Genomic DNA, 17994 nt, shown 5'->3' on the forward strand with positions numbered 1-17994 from the left:
ATAGGAGCGAGACTTTTTATTCCCGTCGAGAGTTGTGAGGAGGCCTAATTAACTTAGACCAGCCCGCTAAGCAAAGCGAGGCCTCACGCTTCATCTCTATCTCATTTTGCCCAAAGAGCTCCGCTTGCGGGGCTCCACTCGGCTTGTCGTATTATAATAGCAGCTTCAAAAGAGTACATATTACAAGGCCATTCTGTCCTAAAGATAGGACAAAAAAGTTGAGCTTAATTGAGTTGTAATTCACACTGCTGCTACTTTGTTATAATTAAGCTCGGTTGTGAAGAACATGAATGCTAAAACCTACCGTGATTCCTTTACCCCTTTTTTAGCATTCGAAGTAGTAGCTGTGTGAATTACAACTCAATTAAGTTCAACTTTTTTGTCCAATCGTGGGGTTAAAAGCCTGCAAAGTTTCTTTTTGTGGCGTCATCAGAGATATGTATGTTAGGGATCTAAGAAAACTAGGTCTTTAAAAGCACCAAAGAAACGTATTACTAGTATATCCTTCGTTTTATCGTGTAATAGAGCGCAATAGTATAGCAACAAGTTTGAAAGTCAGGCGTTGCCGAGGACCATGACTATTTTGAAGAACACTATGTGGCCACCGCCGCTGCCTTTTGCAACTTGTAATAGTCGAGATACCCACGCCAAACCTGTGCATCCGGGTTCGTCGTCCACGATGCTTTCTCCATGTTCAGCATTTTCCAGATTCGAGACGGCTTGGCTCCTTCTGCGAACCAGAGTTTAAATTGTGCGGTCTGCATTGCCGTTGCTTGCGCATGCGTATTGGGAACCTTCTTAGCCGCCTCGAGCATCTTGGATACAGCTTCATCTCCGTAAAAAACCATCATTTCCTTGATGACACTCGTTTCCTTGCCAGGATTTTTATTGTTGAATAGTCTGACATAGGTTTTCAGAGCTGTAAAACTCGGATTTGTCAGCAGCTTGTCCACGCCCTTGTCAAGTGTCAGGAATCCCAACACTGTGTCCATTGGCGTCTTCTTGCGCAGCCAAACTTTCATGTGGGCAACTTGCAGCTTCGTCGCGATTCCGCTCGTTGCATCCACTTTTCTCGCGGCTTCCAGCATCGTCGCCAAACGCTCGTCGCTATAGCGAGCTGCCAACGCTGTCACGATAGCTGTCTTCGGGTGCTTCTTGTTGATCTTGGTCATATAGCTGACCCATACGCTGAACTGTTTGTTCTCTAAGAGTTTATCGCCAGCCTGATCGAGTTTTAGTAGCGTGAAGGCTTCATCCGCAGTTTTTCCTTGGAATCGCATAACCCCCACCTTCGCTTTATCCGAAATCTTGGACGTTGACCATTTTGCTGCGCCCCGGAGCTTAGTGATGACCGGATTATTGAGAATATTAATAGCATTTCTCTCTTCTTGATTCGGTGGTGTATCACTCCTGGTTAATCCTAGAGGCTGAAGGAAATGCTCACGCTGCGCTATGGAGTTAGCAGCTGAAGCCACATCGAGATTCTTCAAGTACGCTAGGACAGCTAGTAAGAACGCTACGTGACGCATTGAGGTCGATGATATTCTAGCTCTTGCGAGTCTTTGAGAGTAGATTCTAGAGTGAGCACATGTACACCTTTTTACCTGGACGAAATCCGCTCATGATTAGTAGTCGGTTGATAAAAAAAATAAAAAACGCAATCAATGAAATCACGAGATGGTAAATAATCCAGACATTGTGAAGAACTTATCAAAAAATAACAACTCAATTAAGTTCAACTTTTTTGTCCAATCTGTAGGACAGCATGGCGTTTTGATATGTACACTTTTAAAGCTGCTACTACGACAAGGAGGACACTAATCTGGCTAATGCGCGGATAAACGGCAGCTAGACTTTATAATTATAGTCATATAAGCTCGGTTTTCGAGACAATACTGCCAAGAGAGTGCAGCAAAAAAGATTTTGTGCTTTTATTTGTCCATACGGGATGGTATGAAAGTGGGACTGTAACAATATAACCAAAATAACCGACAGAAGACGGAAAGGTGGCATTCCCGGAGATAAGGTAGATTGCAGACCACCAAGGCCAATGTGAACGCTTTATATACGTGATCGAGACTCGTCGTGGGGTTAAAAGCCTGCAAAGTTTCTTTTTGTGGCGTCATCAGAGATATGTATGTAAGGGATCTAAGAAAACTAGGTCTTTATAAGCACCAAAGATACGTATTACTAGTATATCCTTCGTTTTATCGTGTAATAGAGCGCAATAGTATAGCAACAAGTTTGAAAGTCAGGCGTTGCCGAGGACCATGACTATTTTGAAGAACACTATGTGGCCACCGCCGCTGCCTTTTGCAACTTGTAATATTCGAGATACCCACGCCAAACCTGTGCATCCGGGTTCGTCGTCCACGATGCTTTCTCCATGTTCAGCATTTTCCAGATTCGAGACGGCTTGGCTCCTTCTGCGAACCAGAGTTTAAATTGTGCGGTCTGCATTGCCGTTGCTTGTGCATGCGTATTGGGCACCTTCTTAGCCGCCTCGAGCATCTTGGATACAGCTTCATCTCCGTTAAAAACCATCATTTCCTTGATGACACTCGTTTCCTTGCCAGGATTTTTATTGTTGAATAGTCTGACATAGGTTTTCAGAGCTGTAAAACTCGGATTTGTCAGCAGCTTGTCCACGCCCTTGTCAAGTGTCAGGAATCCCAACACTGTGTCCATTGGCGTCTTCTTGCGCAGCCAAACTTTCATGTGGGCAACTTGCAGCTTCGTCGCGATTCCGCTCGTTGCATCCACTTTTCTCGCGGCTTCCAGCATCGTTGCCAAACGCTCGTCGCTATAGCGAGCTGCCAACGCTGTCACGATAGCTGTCTTCGGGTGCTTCTTGTTGGTCTTGGTCATATAGCTGACCCATACGCTGAACTGTTTGTTCTCAAGGAGTTTATCGCCAGCCTGATCGAGTTTTAGTAGCGTGAAGGCTTCATCCGCAGTTTTTCCTTGGAATCGCATAACCCCCACCTTCGCTTTATCCGAAATCTTGGACGTTGACCATTTTGCTGCGTCCCGGAGCTTAGTGACGACAGGAATATTGAAAATATTAATAGCATTTCTCTCTTCTTGATTCGGTGGTGTATCACTCCTGGTTAATCCCAGAGGTTGAAGGAAATGCTCACGCTGCGCTATGGAGTTAGCAGCTGAAGCCACATCGACATTCTTCAAGTACGCTAGGGTAACCAGTAAGAACGCTACGTGACGCATTGAGGTCGATGATATTCTAGCTCTTGCGAGTCTTTGAGAGTAGATTCTAGAGTGACCAGGTACTTCGTGCTGTAAGTAATCATCAGCGGAGTTCGTCAAGGTGCGGTTACTATTATTAATAAACAATTGCTGTACATGTACCTTGACGATTTTTTTCGCTGATGATTACTTACAGCAGCAAACAAATGCAATCAATGAAATCACGAGATGGTAAATCCAGACAAGCATGTTGAAGTACAAGTAAGCATCACCGATGTGATGATGACTATCTAGTGGAATATAATTGTGCTATTTCATTTAGAGAAATCGTAAATAACTGGACTGGTTGGACTCCCTATTACCAAGTCCAACACAAGCGTCTTCTTCTTCTACACTCAAGACTTCCTCTCCACTATGGCCACTCTACTCTTGTCCTCACTCCATACTTACTGCCCTAACAACTCTGCTCAAATCATATCTCCAACAAAGCCAAACGTTGTGATGAGGTACTACTGTACTGTACTGTACTGTACTGTATACATGTATACAATACATGTATGGACTCGAGCTTGTGATTTTAACAACACGACAGTTGATGGCGCAATGTAGTTAATAAATGCACAATTAACCCTTCTAGTCCTGTATGCTGTATAATACAGCATAAGTATTATAAGAGGTTTTAATATGCAGCGAACAATGAAACATCAAACTTTTTCGCATACTGGAATTTGTATTGGTCGGTTGCAAATCCTAACGGTGACTGGTTTCTCGCACGTCGTTACTGATCTGGGGTTAGAGGAGCCCGTCTACGGATGCTATCGGGTGGATAGAGGTTTGTGTCGATCGCGCTATCCCGCTCCCTCCCCACTACACTTGAAATCTCGGTCTCCCTCCGCCCCGCTCCGCCCAACTCGAACAGCATGGAAAAAACGTTCAAGCAGCTCTGGCGAGAGCTTTGCAAGCAAGGGTGGACACCGAAGCCCCCCACCGGCCTAAGTAGTGACCACCGCTACGTCCGCCCGGGAAGAAGCGTGAAAGGAAAGGATGGCGTCGACTACTTCACCGGTACAGCTCGCACCACTAGTTTGCATCGATTACAACAACTTTACTAACCGATTTGTCCCCTCAGGCGAGAAAGCGCTACTGGAGTTTGCTCGACAGCGTGGCTGGTTAGAGTATAGTGTTATCGCTGGAACTATTCCTCCGTCCCCTTCGTCGACAGCATTGACAGCACCGCCTGCAGACAGCGGAGCGTGCGATGATAGGCCCACCTCTGCCGCAGCTGATCGCGTCGAAAGGGAGACAGCACCAACGACTACCCCGCCTGCTAAAGAGAACGTGCCAGCTACGACGACCTCTACTGCGACGGCAATCACTGTAGCCAGTACAATTCAAGCTCGGGCTTCGAGTCCAGTTACTTCGGCTAATACAGCACAAGCTCGGCCCTCGACCGCAGCTGCTCGACCGGCTACAGCACAAGTTCGGACTGCGAGTGTGGCTACTCGGGATGCTACTGTACAAGCTCTGACTGTGCGTCCTGTTACTCTGGCTTCTAAAGCACAAGCTTCAAGCGTTATCCTGTCTGATACAGCAGAAGAAAACACAATGACGCTGCCTCTGCATCTTGATACAGCAGAAGGTCATGCTGCAGTAGAGGAAGAGGAAAAAGGTGAGGAGCCCGAGCTTGAAGACGTTGCAGAGTTCAACATGCACGATTCGAATGGATTCATTTTCGCTTTGTTCAAGTGTGAATGGTCTCAAAATGCGGATGCAGACGATCCCAATCTCTGTGACTCGGACTCGGAGAGCGACAAGTCTGATGAGATTGATACGGAAGATTATATTCACGAAGATATGGACACGGAAGTGGGCTTGGCAAGTAATGCCGCCGAGGATGCCCTGAGCGACAACGATGACGGATTAGATGACGCCGAATTCTTCGAGGATGTTGCTGATGATGACTGGTCCCCTCGAGAAAATGCCAATGCCAATCCTGATTTTCTCTGTGACGCGGAATTGAAGGCGGTTTCTTCTGCGTGGGTTGTATACGATCAAGACCACAGTGGAGACCTGCAAGTAGATGGTGCATCGGATTTGTACAATGGCCGGTGGGGTCCAACGGAGTCTGCGCGAACGTATGCGGAGTCACCTCTTGCCATGTTTTTACTACTTCATGCCGAAGTTGATGTGGACCAAAATTGCTGAGGAACCCAATCGATTTCGTGCGAGTGTGGTAGATGAAGTCGCTATCCAGAAGCAACGCCGTCAGCAACAGTGGCAACTTACACACCCAGATAGTCGAGTCCAGTCGTTATCGAATATCAAAGACACTTTGAGCAAGGTGAAACCCTTTCAAGCTCACGAGATAGTTCACTACATTGCACTGCTTATAGCTCGTGCACTGTGCGCCCACCGGCGTTCACTAGGAGATCACTGGTCGACGTCTGAGAATGGGGCAATTCCACGAGGCACGTTCGGCAAATTCATGACTCGCAAGCGATTTGAGGAGATCACGCGCTATCTACACTTCAATGACAACGCGAACGACCGGCGTAAGAAAGACAAAGCTTGGAAATTGCGTCCTGTCCTCCAGATGATTGAAACGACCTTTCGAAACGGATACCGATTGGGTTCCACGCTTTCCTTCGATGAAGGGATGATTGGCAGCAGGCATCAATACAACCCGATGCGAATCTACATGAAGGACAAACCAACGAAGTGGGGAACCAAGTTGTACATGGTTTGCTGTTCTAATACAGCATACTGTTCTCGGTAAGTCGTCTTATGATGTAGCCTACAGCAGAGCGCGGATGGTATCTAATGCTGTGTGTTTATGGTGAATCATACAGAATAGAGATCTATCGCGGGAAAGAAGACACCGAGTCAGCTATTTCGAAAGCGGTGATCCGCAACTTGACCAAAGCATTGCGAGGGCAGCCTGGAAAGCGCCTAGTCGTCACCGACAACTACTACACCTGCGTGCAGCTAGCCGAACGCCTTCTGAGGATGGGAATCTACACAGTAGGTACAACACGCGTGAATCGGAAAGGCTGGAGCGAGCGGATCCAGTTCCCCAGTAAGAAAAAGCAAAAGCAGTTGCAACCTCAGCAACCTGCAAACAAAATTGAGCGCGGAGCGTACCGTGTCGCGTATAATCCACGGATCCCAGGGTTGGTCGCCGCTAGCTGGAAGGATTCAAAGATCGTCAACTTCATGGCAACGGGATGCAGCACGAGACGGGTTATTGTTCAGCGAAAGCGTAAGGGGGATGGCGTCTCTCTTGAAGTTGCGTGCCCCGAGCTGGTTCGTATCTACAACAAAGGCATGGGAGGAGTAGACCAACACGATCAGCTGCGACTTCACCGCTATTCTATCCAGAAAGCACTGCGCCATCGATCCTACTACAAGAACCTGTTTTTCGGTATCGTTGACATGGCATTAGTCAATGGGTTCATTATCCACAAGTTAGTGATGAAAGAGCAAGGCAAACCTGTTCCCACCCATGCTGACTATTTGGCGCGGCTACACGTGGAGCTGCTTGCGCAGCAAAAGGTGGACTTTCAAGGCAACATGCACGCCCAAAACTTACTTTCGACCCCACTGGCAGGACAACCGCACGTGCTGACAAAAACTGCGGAAACCTACAAGAACAAAGTCCGTCAGTATTTATGCAAAGTATGTTCGGCCTATTCCGACAAGGAACATCGCAGCTTCGAGACGCCGTACTCTTGTGAAGAATGCTCGCTTACCTTTGGGGGTCGCGTGGCTCTTTGCAACAAGGTTCGCAGAGAGGAGCGAGGCAACACCGACACGTGCCATCAGACATGGCATATCACCTGGAAGAATGGCACCATCATCCCACCGGACATGAGAAAGAAAATTAGATTCAGGAAAAGAAAGCTGCAGGAAGTAGATGACGAGTAGCTCACCTCTGATCTAATGTGGAGGAAACTTTGCCCATTTGTTGTTTACACAAGTCTTTGCTTGACAAATGGGCAAAAGTTTTCTCCGCGGAAAGCGCGGGGTAGCTGCAGCGCTCTCCACGCCACCAGTTTTGGCGCGAATCGCCACGACGACTTCCGTACATCGAGTGTGAAAGGGTAACGAGTGCTACAGACATTTTTCACGATTTTGCACAAAATGTATCCATCAATCTAGCCAATTAGGACTCTTGCATTTACTGGTAGCATCATAAATTGTACTAGAATCCGGCTCGATTGCTAGAAGGGGGCTACAAACAGATAAACTTCACACAGGTACGCCGTCATACTATAGGAAAGCTTATTCCTTTTGCTGTATAATACAGCATAAACAGAGGGGCTAGAAGGGTTAAGCGAAATGTATCGCGTTAAGGTAAATAACAAGAGCGCATTAAATGTAAGACAGCCCAAACAAAAAGCGTCTTCACAAAAAAAATAGGTACATGTACTGTAGTCTAGAAAAAGCGGTGTACAGTAATCACTCTCGAATCCGGTACTACTTAAACTAAATATCATGAACCGAACGATACGATCTTTTTAGAGAGGTATAACTTCCCTGGTTTTGGCCTCCAAGCCAGTCATCTCGAGCCGCCTGGCAGTCCGCCGACTCTGACGCTGTTGGAACTGGCCGTCAAAAGTTGCAGGAGTTATATCACAGTTCCGTGCTACACCTTCCTGTCAGTGTCGTCTGTGTACCGAACTCGGCGATGTGAAAGATTGAGCCCGTGATCTTTAGCCCACTGATGCAACGCTTCTTCAGCTAAGTCATGCGACGCGTACACAAATTGAGGTGGAGGTAAGATGACAACACGTTGAGGGCCGGTATTACTCATTGGTGAACTCTTTGTATTTGACAGCCTTTTGTGGTTCGTCTGCCGTTCGTCTACATCCATCTAATACTGGTACGATACTGGTATTTACTGACTATCTCATCTGCCTATCCCAACCGTGTACGTTTTGTGCGAGTGCCCTCCCGATGAGGGCCATCGTTAGTTCTCCCAATGGAGTGTGACAATAACGCCGCCCCTCTTCGTTCTCATGAAAAATGATGTGATTGGGAATCCCGATTTGGGATTGGAAAAGTTTCTACAGCAATCTTTCTCACTTCCGGTAGCGAGGTCCAACCCTATCTTATTATTTAAAACATTGTTTAAGAGGTTTCTACGTATAAATAAATGTACCAACAAGCTCAACGGACTATGATGTCCTTTATTGTGTCATCACCTCCGTAACTAGAGAACTCAGCCTCACAATTGTCCCCCTTCACTCCATCGAAAACTATTCCTGTGTGGCGAAAGCAGCTTTCTAGTTGACTTACCTTGCATTTCAGTCCATATTTCCTTGCTCCACATCATAACCTGTAGCTGATCGACTACGTACGCCTTTTTGTTGACAATTTCGCCGTGCTTGATTTTGCCAAAGACCCATAGCAACTGCTTCGTCTTGTACGCTTGCTTGAACGCAGCGATGATTCCAGCGTTTATCGGCTGCAGAAACGCGGTAGTGTTGGGCAGCAAAAAATCCACACGGACATGTGTGCAAACTAAATCCATGCCTTTTTGTTGGCCCAATAGTCAATATCCAGCTCCTTTGCAGTGTGTTTCTTGAAGCAGTAGGGCTGCTTCGCACGACCCTAAAACAGCGCGGGAAGGGCGTCCGTGCCGTCTGCGTTTGCCGCATATGCGATGGTTATTCTTGTTTTGCTTTTGTTTACGCCACGTGCTCGTTTGGTGCAAATGGAGCGAGCGGGGGCCATAGCGTAGCAGAGCCCCGTCTCGTCCATGTTATAGATGTTCTCGGGGACGTACAGATCTGAGTGCGATCGCGCCGAAGCATTGAAGAACACTCAGCACTTGACCGATGAGACCCGAACGCGCATCATGCGAGGTTCAAAATGCTCAGAATGCCCCATGCGCATTGCACTGCATGCTGTCAGCAAGGCAGAAACCGACGGGCCTTGGAAGGTTGTTCGCATGACACGGAGCGCTCACCATAACCACGAACCATCCCGGGACCTTCGTGCCCATGCTGCTGTCAGGCACCGTGCTCCTCAAAGATATCAGGAGCAAACGTCGGTGACCACGTCAGACCTGGTGAAACGCCAGACTGCAGAGGTTGCCGTTTCGACCATTCAAGCTACGCTTGTAAGAGCCGATCCAGACTCTTTCGTGATCGCCAAAGACATCGCCAGCACAAGAAATGCTGTTTATTTGTGGCTTCTCATACAGCGATAGAAGCTCTATTCGTGGAGCTTCGAAAGCACAAATTCTATCACAAGTGGCGCGTCAATCGAGAAACGAACTAGGTAGCCCACCTTATTTAAGCACATCTCGACACCACTGAGCTTTACAAGCTTCACCATGATGTGTTAGTTTCCGACTGCAGCTACAAGACGAGTAAGCATCGCATCCCGCTGCTCCATATCATTGTTGTTACCGGAGCTAATACGGTTTTTCCTGTTGCTCAATGTTGGCTTTCTGGTGAGAAAGAAGAAGACTTCGTTTGGGCTTTCAGCATGCTACGTCTCTTCATGATTGAGAGCGATATAGACCCTCTTAACGTCATTCTCACTGATCGAGATCTCGCCTGTCTGAATTCACTGGGCCGTGTTTATCCGGACGTACCTTCGCTGATATGCCGTTGGCACATGAACAAGAACGTAGAAAGTATGGCCAGAAAGCACTTAGACCAAGTAGACGTCGAGAACCCAGCCCCGGGACAAAAAAAAAGAGAGCTCTTGGGAAACCAATCCCTTCATGGCTACGTTTTTTGAAGCGGTGGAGGCAATCTCAGAAGCAGAGTTTGACGAAAAGCGCAAGGTCCTTGCCTCAAAGAGCAAGGTGGTGTCAGACTATTTGGATCTACATTAGTGGAAGTACAAGTCGCGAATTGTGAGATACTGCACAAGAAAGCACACCCACTTCGGTGTCCGAGACACATCTACTGTCGAGGGAACGCATGCCAAGATCAAAGCCAAATTGAAATCAAGCCAATGCGACTTGTACACAGTTTATCAAGAAGCTGTGTAGCCGGTGGACAATTGCTGCTTCCGAAACAAGTTTGCTCATGGTTCAACATGCAACGATTGCGCCTCAGTTGCTGCAAAAAAATCAAATACAATCGAGTTGTCAGGATTATCACGATAAACCCTTTGAGAGACACAGAGAGGTTGTGGATGGATGCGGAGAAAATTGTCTCTGGTGGAATTGAACGTAGTCCTTGTTCCGGGGAGTTCCGTGCTGTCCATGGTCGCCCGTGTCTCCACGACCTTGTTGCAGCCATAGAGTCGAATGGAAGGAAGTACATCACTCCAGATCATTTCGACAAGCAATGGTGGATTTATTGCGACAATAGGACTGCCCCTGTGAGAATTCAAGATCCTGCTACACTGCACCAATGTAGGTCCAAGAAAAGCACGCGCAGAACGCGGCTAGCAAACCAAGGTAGTAGAGGGTCTGGCCGCGACCCGACATATAGTGAACGAAGTGACAAAAATCACCCGACTACACCTCCAAGGTCCACTCTGTATGCCCCTCAGAATCCTCAAGTTTTTGGAACTCAAGCTGGTGATCAAGTACAGCCTTTCGAATCACCCTTTTTACCAGCGAGGCCGTGGGGGTATTTAAACACATTCGTAATTCTATCAATACATTGTGAAGGACACTAAACAACAAACCACAGAGAAAACAGGTATTTTTCACATTTAAAAGAAGAATTGTAACGGGAACGCTAATTGTAACTGGAACGCAGTACTAAAGTTGAAAATCTCGACCAATTAAAAACGAGTAAACATAATTTTGTCCAGTCAGGTGGCTTATCATCTTCCTTTCATTTAAGCTAACCGTACGTCTCAATTCTAAGCGGAGTGTTCCCTCATCTTGTGGACTCGTAGCGAGCTCTGGTGCTTGAACACATCATCGCATACCACACATTTGTACTCACCTTCCTCGTACTCACGTTTGCGCTTCTGTTTGTTCGCAGCCCCCTTGGGGTTCTTTTCGCAGTAGAAGCGGTGTTTCCGAATTGCTTGACCCTTCTCCACCTTTTTGTCGCATTACATACACTCTCCGTGTTCAGGAAGTGCGTCGTGAGCGATATCTGGTGTCCATTTCAGCCCTGCGTAGGTAAGGTAGCAGTGAATGCGGTAATTACTTGTGGTGTACGACATTCCGTTGTGTATGAGGTCACCTCTGAAGAGAATACAGAATCCAACCGGAATGTCCACGACGCGCGCCTTGGAGTTGTCTCTTGCAGTAAAGCAGCTAGCATAGATGCGGAGCTTCGTGCCGGGCTCCAAAGCGAAAATCATGCTGGCTGGAACACCATCCGGGCGAAGGTTACGGGCTCTCACCAAGTCACTCTCTTGGTAGTCTTGGTGGGGCTCCTGCTCTGAGCCCCCAGGCATCGACCGCATGAAAGAGAAAGTACCAGGCTCCCACCCAGGGTGCTGCATGGCGACAACCACCTTTATCGCCTTGCTCAACTCCTGTAGAGGCGATGACATGGTGCGAGAGGTCACGCGCGATTGCTGTCGGAAGCTGTCGTCTTTACCACCCACGCGATTGAAGACGCCGTTGTACGGACGTACTTTGGCTTCCGCTACGAGCGACAAAACTTCCGTGTCAGAAAGCACAAGGCCCACAGGCAGATAGCCATGCGGTAGCAATGGCCCTGTTGGTAGTTTCTCCATTTGTGGCTTTGTAGGGAGATCTGAGAGTGGCAGATGTAGCGCCTAGTCGGCCGCCGCCGCTACGTGGCGGCGGTGGCCGGTTTTAGTCCCAGGGGAAGGGCTCACGCCTTCGCTGCGCTCCGGTGTAAACATGCTTTATGTAAACGTGATGTATTAAATGCATATGAAATTGAACATTCCTACTCCGAACCAAAGATCTACATGTAGACAATGTTCTTGATGTACCCCCCCCTCCAGCTTTGGGTACTCGACCAGCGCCTTGAATCTTAACTTGAAGTAAGTCGCGACATCGCCACGTACAGCTGCCCGTGGGAGAAGCAAGGCGTAGCAAGATACAGCCCCAGGTGCTGCACCGTTTGTCCTTGCGCCTTGTTAGTGGTCATCGCAAAGGCCGATTGGACAGAGAACTGCTTGCGTCTCAAGTGAATTGGAAACCTCCGAATATCTCCGTCACTGATGAAACCAATGTGGGGAATCAACACGTGTTGCCCTTGTAGCTCACCTGTCATGTTTGTGGCGTGGATGACGTGTGATTTGCGGCCACGATTCGAAGCCGTGTTCCGTTGCACAGCCCTAGATCTGGATTCAGGTTCCGCGTCATCATGATAGGCATATCTTCCTTGAGAGTCAGCTTGCGAAGAGGCATTCCACTGATGTTCATCGAGTGTAGTACCTCCTGCTCGAAGAAATTACCGTCACCGTCGTCTTGTACAGAATCGGAAGACATGTATTCCCGCGCCTGTCCGGTTAATTGATGGATCACCGCTTCATTGATGCGGTGCACGATAGCGTTCGTGGTCGTGAGGATCGCTCGTTTAGCGAAATACTCGTCGGTAGCAACCTCGGAGTTGCTAGTCTCTCCATACATTTCGTCAATTATCCGATCCATGCCTCTTGGAATAACACCAGGCCGAATTTCCTGGTCCTCATCCCCGGGCACAGGTGGATTCTCAATCAGCATATCGCGTGGAATCTTCATCTAATCGCTCCCTAGGGAATGGCTAACATCACGCCTTCCCTCTTCGACTTGCAGCAGGAACTCGGAGAGCCCCGTCATTTCCTCGGCTGTGTCCGCAGTCTCAACTTTACGCACTCGCATGCTTTCCGTTAGTCGAAACGTCTAAAATTGGGGCCACAGTCTAGACGACTTGAGGCAAGCGTTCGCTGTCTCGACGGGTGTTCCATTCTTCACGACCGCGAGAATCTGGCGGAAATCTTCCGAAAGCACAAACACTTTCCCCCCAAAAGGCTCGGTATCGTTGTCAAGTATGTCCCGCAGTGTTCTGTCTACTGCCTCGAATGCGTGGCGATGGGCCATAGGTGCTTCGTTCCAAATAATCAAACTTGCATGCTTGATGAATATGGAAGTTCTTCCTGATACCGCACGTCGAGCTCTCGTTCAGTTTCAAAGGGATCTTGAATGTAGAATGAACTGTTCTACCACCCATGATCAAGAGTGAGGCAATACCGCTAGACACCACAGCGATGGCGATTTCCCCGAGAGTCTGACTTTGGTCAGTATGTTTCGAAGCAGCGTAGATTTTCCAGTACCACCCGGGCCATCGACAAAAATTAACTTATTGCCTTCCTGAGGACAGTCTATTGCTTCAATAATCTGGTCGTAAACCACTCGCTGTCCTTCGTTCAGCTGATCTTCTGTTTTTACAATCGTCTCCAAAGCTGATGCATCGTATCCAGTGATCTCACGTCGAAGTAAGCCGTTTTGGCGAAGCGATTCTCGATTCAATGTTGGGAACGACCCCAACTGAGGAAGCTCGTCGAAGTCTTCTACCACATACCCGTTCGCTTCAAGTAGTTCATGAATGCTCATCAGCGTTTCAAATTCGACTAACGTCGATTTGAAGGGAGCCATCAAAGCCTGATGTTTGCGTGCGAAGGCTTGGGAAAGATCAGCGACGAACCGATCCCATAGAACATCAACATTTGCTGGAGCTGAATGCACCAGAATGCTGACGAAGAGCAGGTGTATTTGATACGGCATTTGGAACTCAGCTGGTTCCGTTAAACACGAAATCCACTCGCTGTCATTCTCCAAGTGTCTAGCCTCCCGCGCCGCAATTTGGAATGCCCGGCAGACAATTCCGTCAACCGTTCTCAAGTCTTCAAACGACGTTGGGCATCTACGCTGGCAGGGCAGTAGCCGAAGATAGAACCGCTCCATATCTCGAGGAGACACGTGAATCATGCGACCAGCCGCGGCTTGATACTGTTTCCGGCGAACCCACCTTTTCGGCTGCCCTTTCTCCGGCGCTTTCCAGCAGAACTCGTTAGGGATGCCCTGATACAACATCGTTCTGGCAATATGATTCTGAGGCTCTTCGCTCGCACACAACTAAAAGAATCTGGTCAGCATCGTGTGACAATTACGTGCCAAAGCCGCTCCGGGTTTTCCGTCTCGCGAAAGCAAATTGTCTGGCCTGACTCGAGATGAACCGTTAGCTGTGTCACCGCATGGGTTTTCCGTGAATCGTGAAATCGAGCAGGAGAAATGTAACGGGCGCTCAAGAAACGCAGAATATCATTTGATTCTCGACGCGCAGTCTACTGCCCTCCTCGGATTTCTTCCACAGTGAGTAAAGCCATGTCGGGTCCTTTTGTACACATACTTGTACAGGTATTTAGCCGCAGTTATATCCGTGCACACTTCCACATTGATGTGGCAGTTGTACTTCTGGGATAAGTACGGGTTGTACGGTACAACCCACTGGTTGATCGTAGTTATGTCGTATTCTCTGCCTTTGAACTTAAGAAAACCTTCTTGCCGTCGACGTCGTCTGTACACTGGATATCCATTGGAAGTGGCTTGTGTAACTTCTGATAAGGGCTTCGGATACCCCTTGTTGCACTTGCCGTCCTTCATACACGCGCAGGAAAGGTTTGCAGGCCCGCGTGGACCATGGAGCGTGCATAACATGACCGTCTTTTACAGCTAAGGGTTTGTATCATTATCTAGGGTCTCAGCGCATACCATCTGGGCTACGATCTCGTGCGTTCGAGGTTTGTCTTCGTCAGCCAAAATAATCAATATGTGAGCGTGGGGGAGCCCTTGTTTTTGAAACTCGACAACGTAAATCCGCGCGCGCACTCATCCCAGAACGCCTTGGTTTAAATCGTCAAGCGTTGCTTGCAGTTTCTGCTGCCACACGCGAGCCACGATGACTGGTCGATATTGAGCTGTCTGAATCTCGGAAGGTATCGTTTCCAGAATCTTGTTCCACTTGGGGTTGCAAGTTTTAGTCAGGAAGACGTCGGGCCGTCCATACTCCCGAACAATTGCCATAAATGTGATACGCTCGTTTCTGCTCTTGTGGAGAGTGGTGGTCATTTTCTTGTAAAGAAGTGTCACAATTTCGGGGATGTCCTTGATTTGAATAATCGCGGTCAGGCAGTGAATCGGGGAGAATCTCCCTGACTTGTAGAGCAACCCAAATGAAGTCGATGGACTCGCAGTACGTGGTGTCAGGACGCTGAATTAGCTACACGAACCATTCGCTTTCAAACACCGTTCCCACGTCTTTCGCTTTGAAGTCGATGCCCTCCATTGTGCGCTCGCCACGCATTTCCACTTGGTAGTGCACGCCGCTCTTTTCCACGAAGAACGCAAGATCCTTGTCGTTGGTCACAGGTGGTGCAAGAGGGTACGAGCTCTATTTCGCCATCTTGACCAGTCGCACAACATGCTCGTCTCTTTTCACCAAACGAATGTCGCTCTTGGACCTGTAGGAGGGTTTCGCCAGCAATTCTCCCTGTTCGACGTTCTTCTTGGTCACAAGGATGACTCGGAGATTCTCATCTGAGATGAAGCGCTTGACAGATCGCTTGTAGCGCTGGGAAAAATACGACTTGAAAGGTGGGAACTTGAAGAGCAGGTCAATATTCACATAGATCTCGTTCTCCAGCCGGACATCGTATGTCACGGGCTCGTCATCACCTTCGAATATCTTGACGCGCTTGGTTTCGCTTTCGCTCTCGCTCGCCGCTACGTTGGAACGCCTGCTTCTCATGGTGTTTTTGCGAATGCTTGGCGAATGCCAGAAGTGCGCCAGACTCACTTTGCGTTATTAGACTTTACAAACATTGATAGAAAAAATATTTTGCCAAGGAGAGAGTTTTTTGCTGCTGGTCTTTTCATTGTGGTGGAAGGAATAGTAAGGGAAAATGCCAATTAAGTGCCGTTCAAATCTACCTTCTCTTGTTTTGACTGTATCTTTTGATCTAGTAAAAAGTAAAATATGGCCTTGGCACCAATCAAAAGCTGACACATTGTATATTTCCCTGGTTATTGAATTGTTTTACATCAGCTATGGTGCGCTCAGTAGGACAAATTAAAAGTGCATAAAATGTGACGGTCGTGCCAATTAAGCTAAGTAATCTCTTATATGATACCTTAGTAGTGACCAATGAAAATAGATAAGCCTGGCCACCGGCCCCTATTTGGCATTTTACCTTAAGGCGAATTGTTCTAAATGCCGGTTGTTTGACGTGTATCCGGATATAGCTTGCGGAGATTGGACTCCAGTCTGGAGTCAACGCAAAGGTATCAAAGGCCACGCGTCGAGTCCGGTCAAGGGCTCGAAGCAGGCATTGCAGAAACGTGCAGCTGTTCAGGGCAGCTAAGGAGAAGAGTGGTAGATACAGAGGACTGTGGATTTAATCAATGTAGAAAACAAGCAAGTTCATTTTCATCTGAATCTCTGTTGTTTCTCCGCCTTCCAGCCATCCAGACGCTTGGAGGCGACTGCGATCTTCCGCACCTATGGGAAGAGAACTCCAGTTACCTCGCTGCGATGGCCTCGTCGTCTCCGGAGCTGCAAATCCAGTCCATGGAGACCTCGACGTCTCCCGAGAACCCCTTCTTCATACGCCACCAAGTATCCAAAGGCGTTCGCAGAGACTTCCAAGCGGCCATTGTGTGCTACTAGAAAGCCGCAACGTGCGCGTCCTCGGACACGAGCGTGGAAGACAGCGCACTTGAAGAAATAATTAAGAAACCGGAAGTTGAGAGTAGCGTCAAGCTTTAACCCGACTGTCCTCGCCACGACACTTTGAATAAATTTCACAACTTTAGCTTAAGTACACGGGATCTTCGTTGTTCATTTCCCGAACATCTCGAAGTCGCTTGATGAAATTGTACAGAGGAATGTTGCGCTTGACGTTCTCCAGATGTGTTTCATGCGACTTGAGCAGCTCCACGCAGCCTTCAGTGGACGTGCTTTGCATGCATTCCATCAACGACTCGTAGTATTCCTCCTCGTACACTCCTCTGGACAGTAATCGTTGCACTGGAGATCGGCGCAATCGCTCCAAGAAGCCTAACCAATCGGCCAAATCGCTCTGAGTCAGTTTTAACTGCGAGTCTTCCGGTGTGTTCACTGTGGCACCATCCAGCCAAATTGTCAGGACATAACGCTCAGCGCGAGATGGCAACACTCGATGCAACATCCAATCGCTTTGGAAAAGCACCACGCGGTCCATTTTCGGTGCAACAGTCACAGGTTGTTGCAAGAAGGGGAAAAGTTGCACCTCGCCACCGTCACCTTGTTTCCAACCTTCGTTGAGGTAGAGCAAACACGTGACCTTTCGTTTGTTTGGAGCCCCCGGGTTATCGTAGTGGCAAGGGAAACAGCCACCGTGTCCGGCATTGCGTTGCAACTTGAGTGTCCGGTCCGAAGTGCTAAATTGCAAATCGTATTGTGGCAAATATTTTGTCAATGCATCCAGCAACTCTGTCGAGTGGTAAAGTGCGTCAAGTTCAGGCACTTTGGTGCGCAGCGAAGCATCGTGTAAATCCACTTCAAAAATATGAGGCTTGATGAAGTGGAACGCTTGCGGTTTGCCATCCGTGCCGTTTTGTGTAAGTGCGAATTGCGTCTTGTTGGGCGTGAAATGGTTGTTGCCATTGAGCCAGCGCATCTCCTCGAGCAACGCGCTCGCCCAGCCGTGACCGAAGCAGTCGTCGATGACCACGTATCCCTTCTCGTCCAGTTGCTCACATGCCTCTTTAGTAATATTGCGCTGCAGACGCTCGTAGTCGCGCGCGAATGGCTCCTTGTACACGCCTGGAAAGTTGCCACTCATGCTCGTCAGAGTGAATGCGAT

At 48.3% G+C, this 17994-nt stretch overlaps 3 protein-coding genes across 3 annotated transcripts; all 3 read right to left on the reverse strand.

Moving 5' to 3' along the window:
- Positions 1–593: 593 nt before the first annotated feature.
- PITG_04063 (secreted RxLR effector peptide protein, putative) lies at positions 594–1529 on the reverse strand (the record flags this gene model as incomplete). The annotated part of the gene is made up of 1 exon (XM_002905730.1): positions 594–1529. One exon carries the CDS (start codon positions 1527–1529, stop codon positions 594–596), a length of 936 nt encoding a protein of 311 aa, XP_002905776.1.
- Positions 1530–2289: 760 nt separating this feature from the next.
- Positions 2290–3225, reverse strand: PITG_22722 (secreted RxLR effector peptide protein, putative; the record flags this gene model as incomplete). Its single annotated transcript, XM_002905731.1, has 1 exon — positions 2290–3225. One exon carries the CDS (start codon positions 3223–3225, stop codon positions 2290–2292), a length of 936 nt encoding a protein of 311 aa, XP_002905777.1.
- A 13734-nt stretch (positions 3226–16959) lies between these two features.
- Positions 16960–17973, reverse strand: PITG_04064 (uncharacterized protein; the record flags this gene model as incomplete). Its single annotated transcript, XM_002905732.1, has 1 exon — positions 16960–17973. The coding sequence occupies one exon, from the start codon at positions 17971–17973 to the stop codon at positions 16960–16962; it is 1014 nt and encodes a 337-aa protein (XP_002905778.1).
- Positions 17974–17994: the final 21 nt, after the last annotated feature.

Source organism: Phytophthora infestans, genomic scaffold, assembly GCF_000142945.1.
Source record: "Phytophthora infestans T30-4 supercont1.5 genomic scaffold, whole genome shotgun sequence".
NCBI classification, from domain to species: Eukaryota; Oomycota; class Peronosporomycetes; order Peronosporales; family Peronosporaceae; genus Phytophthora; species Phytophthora infestans.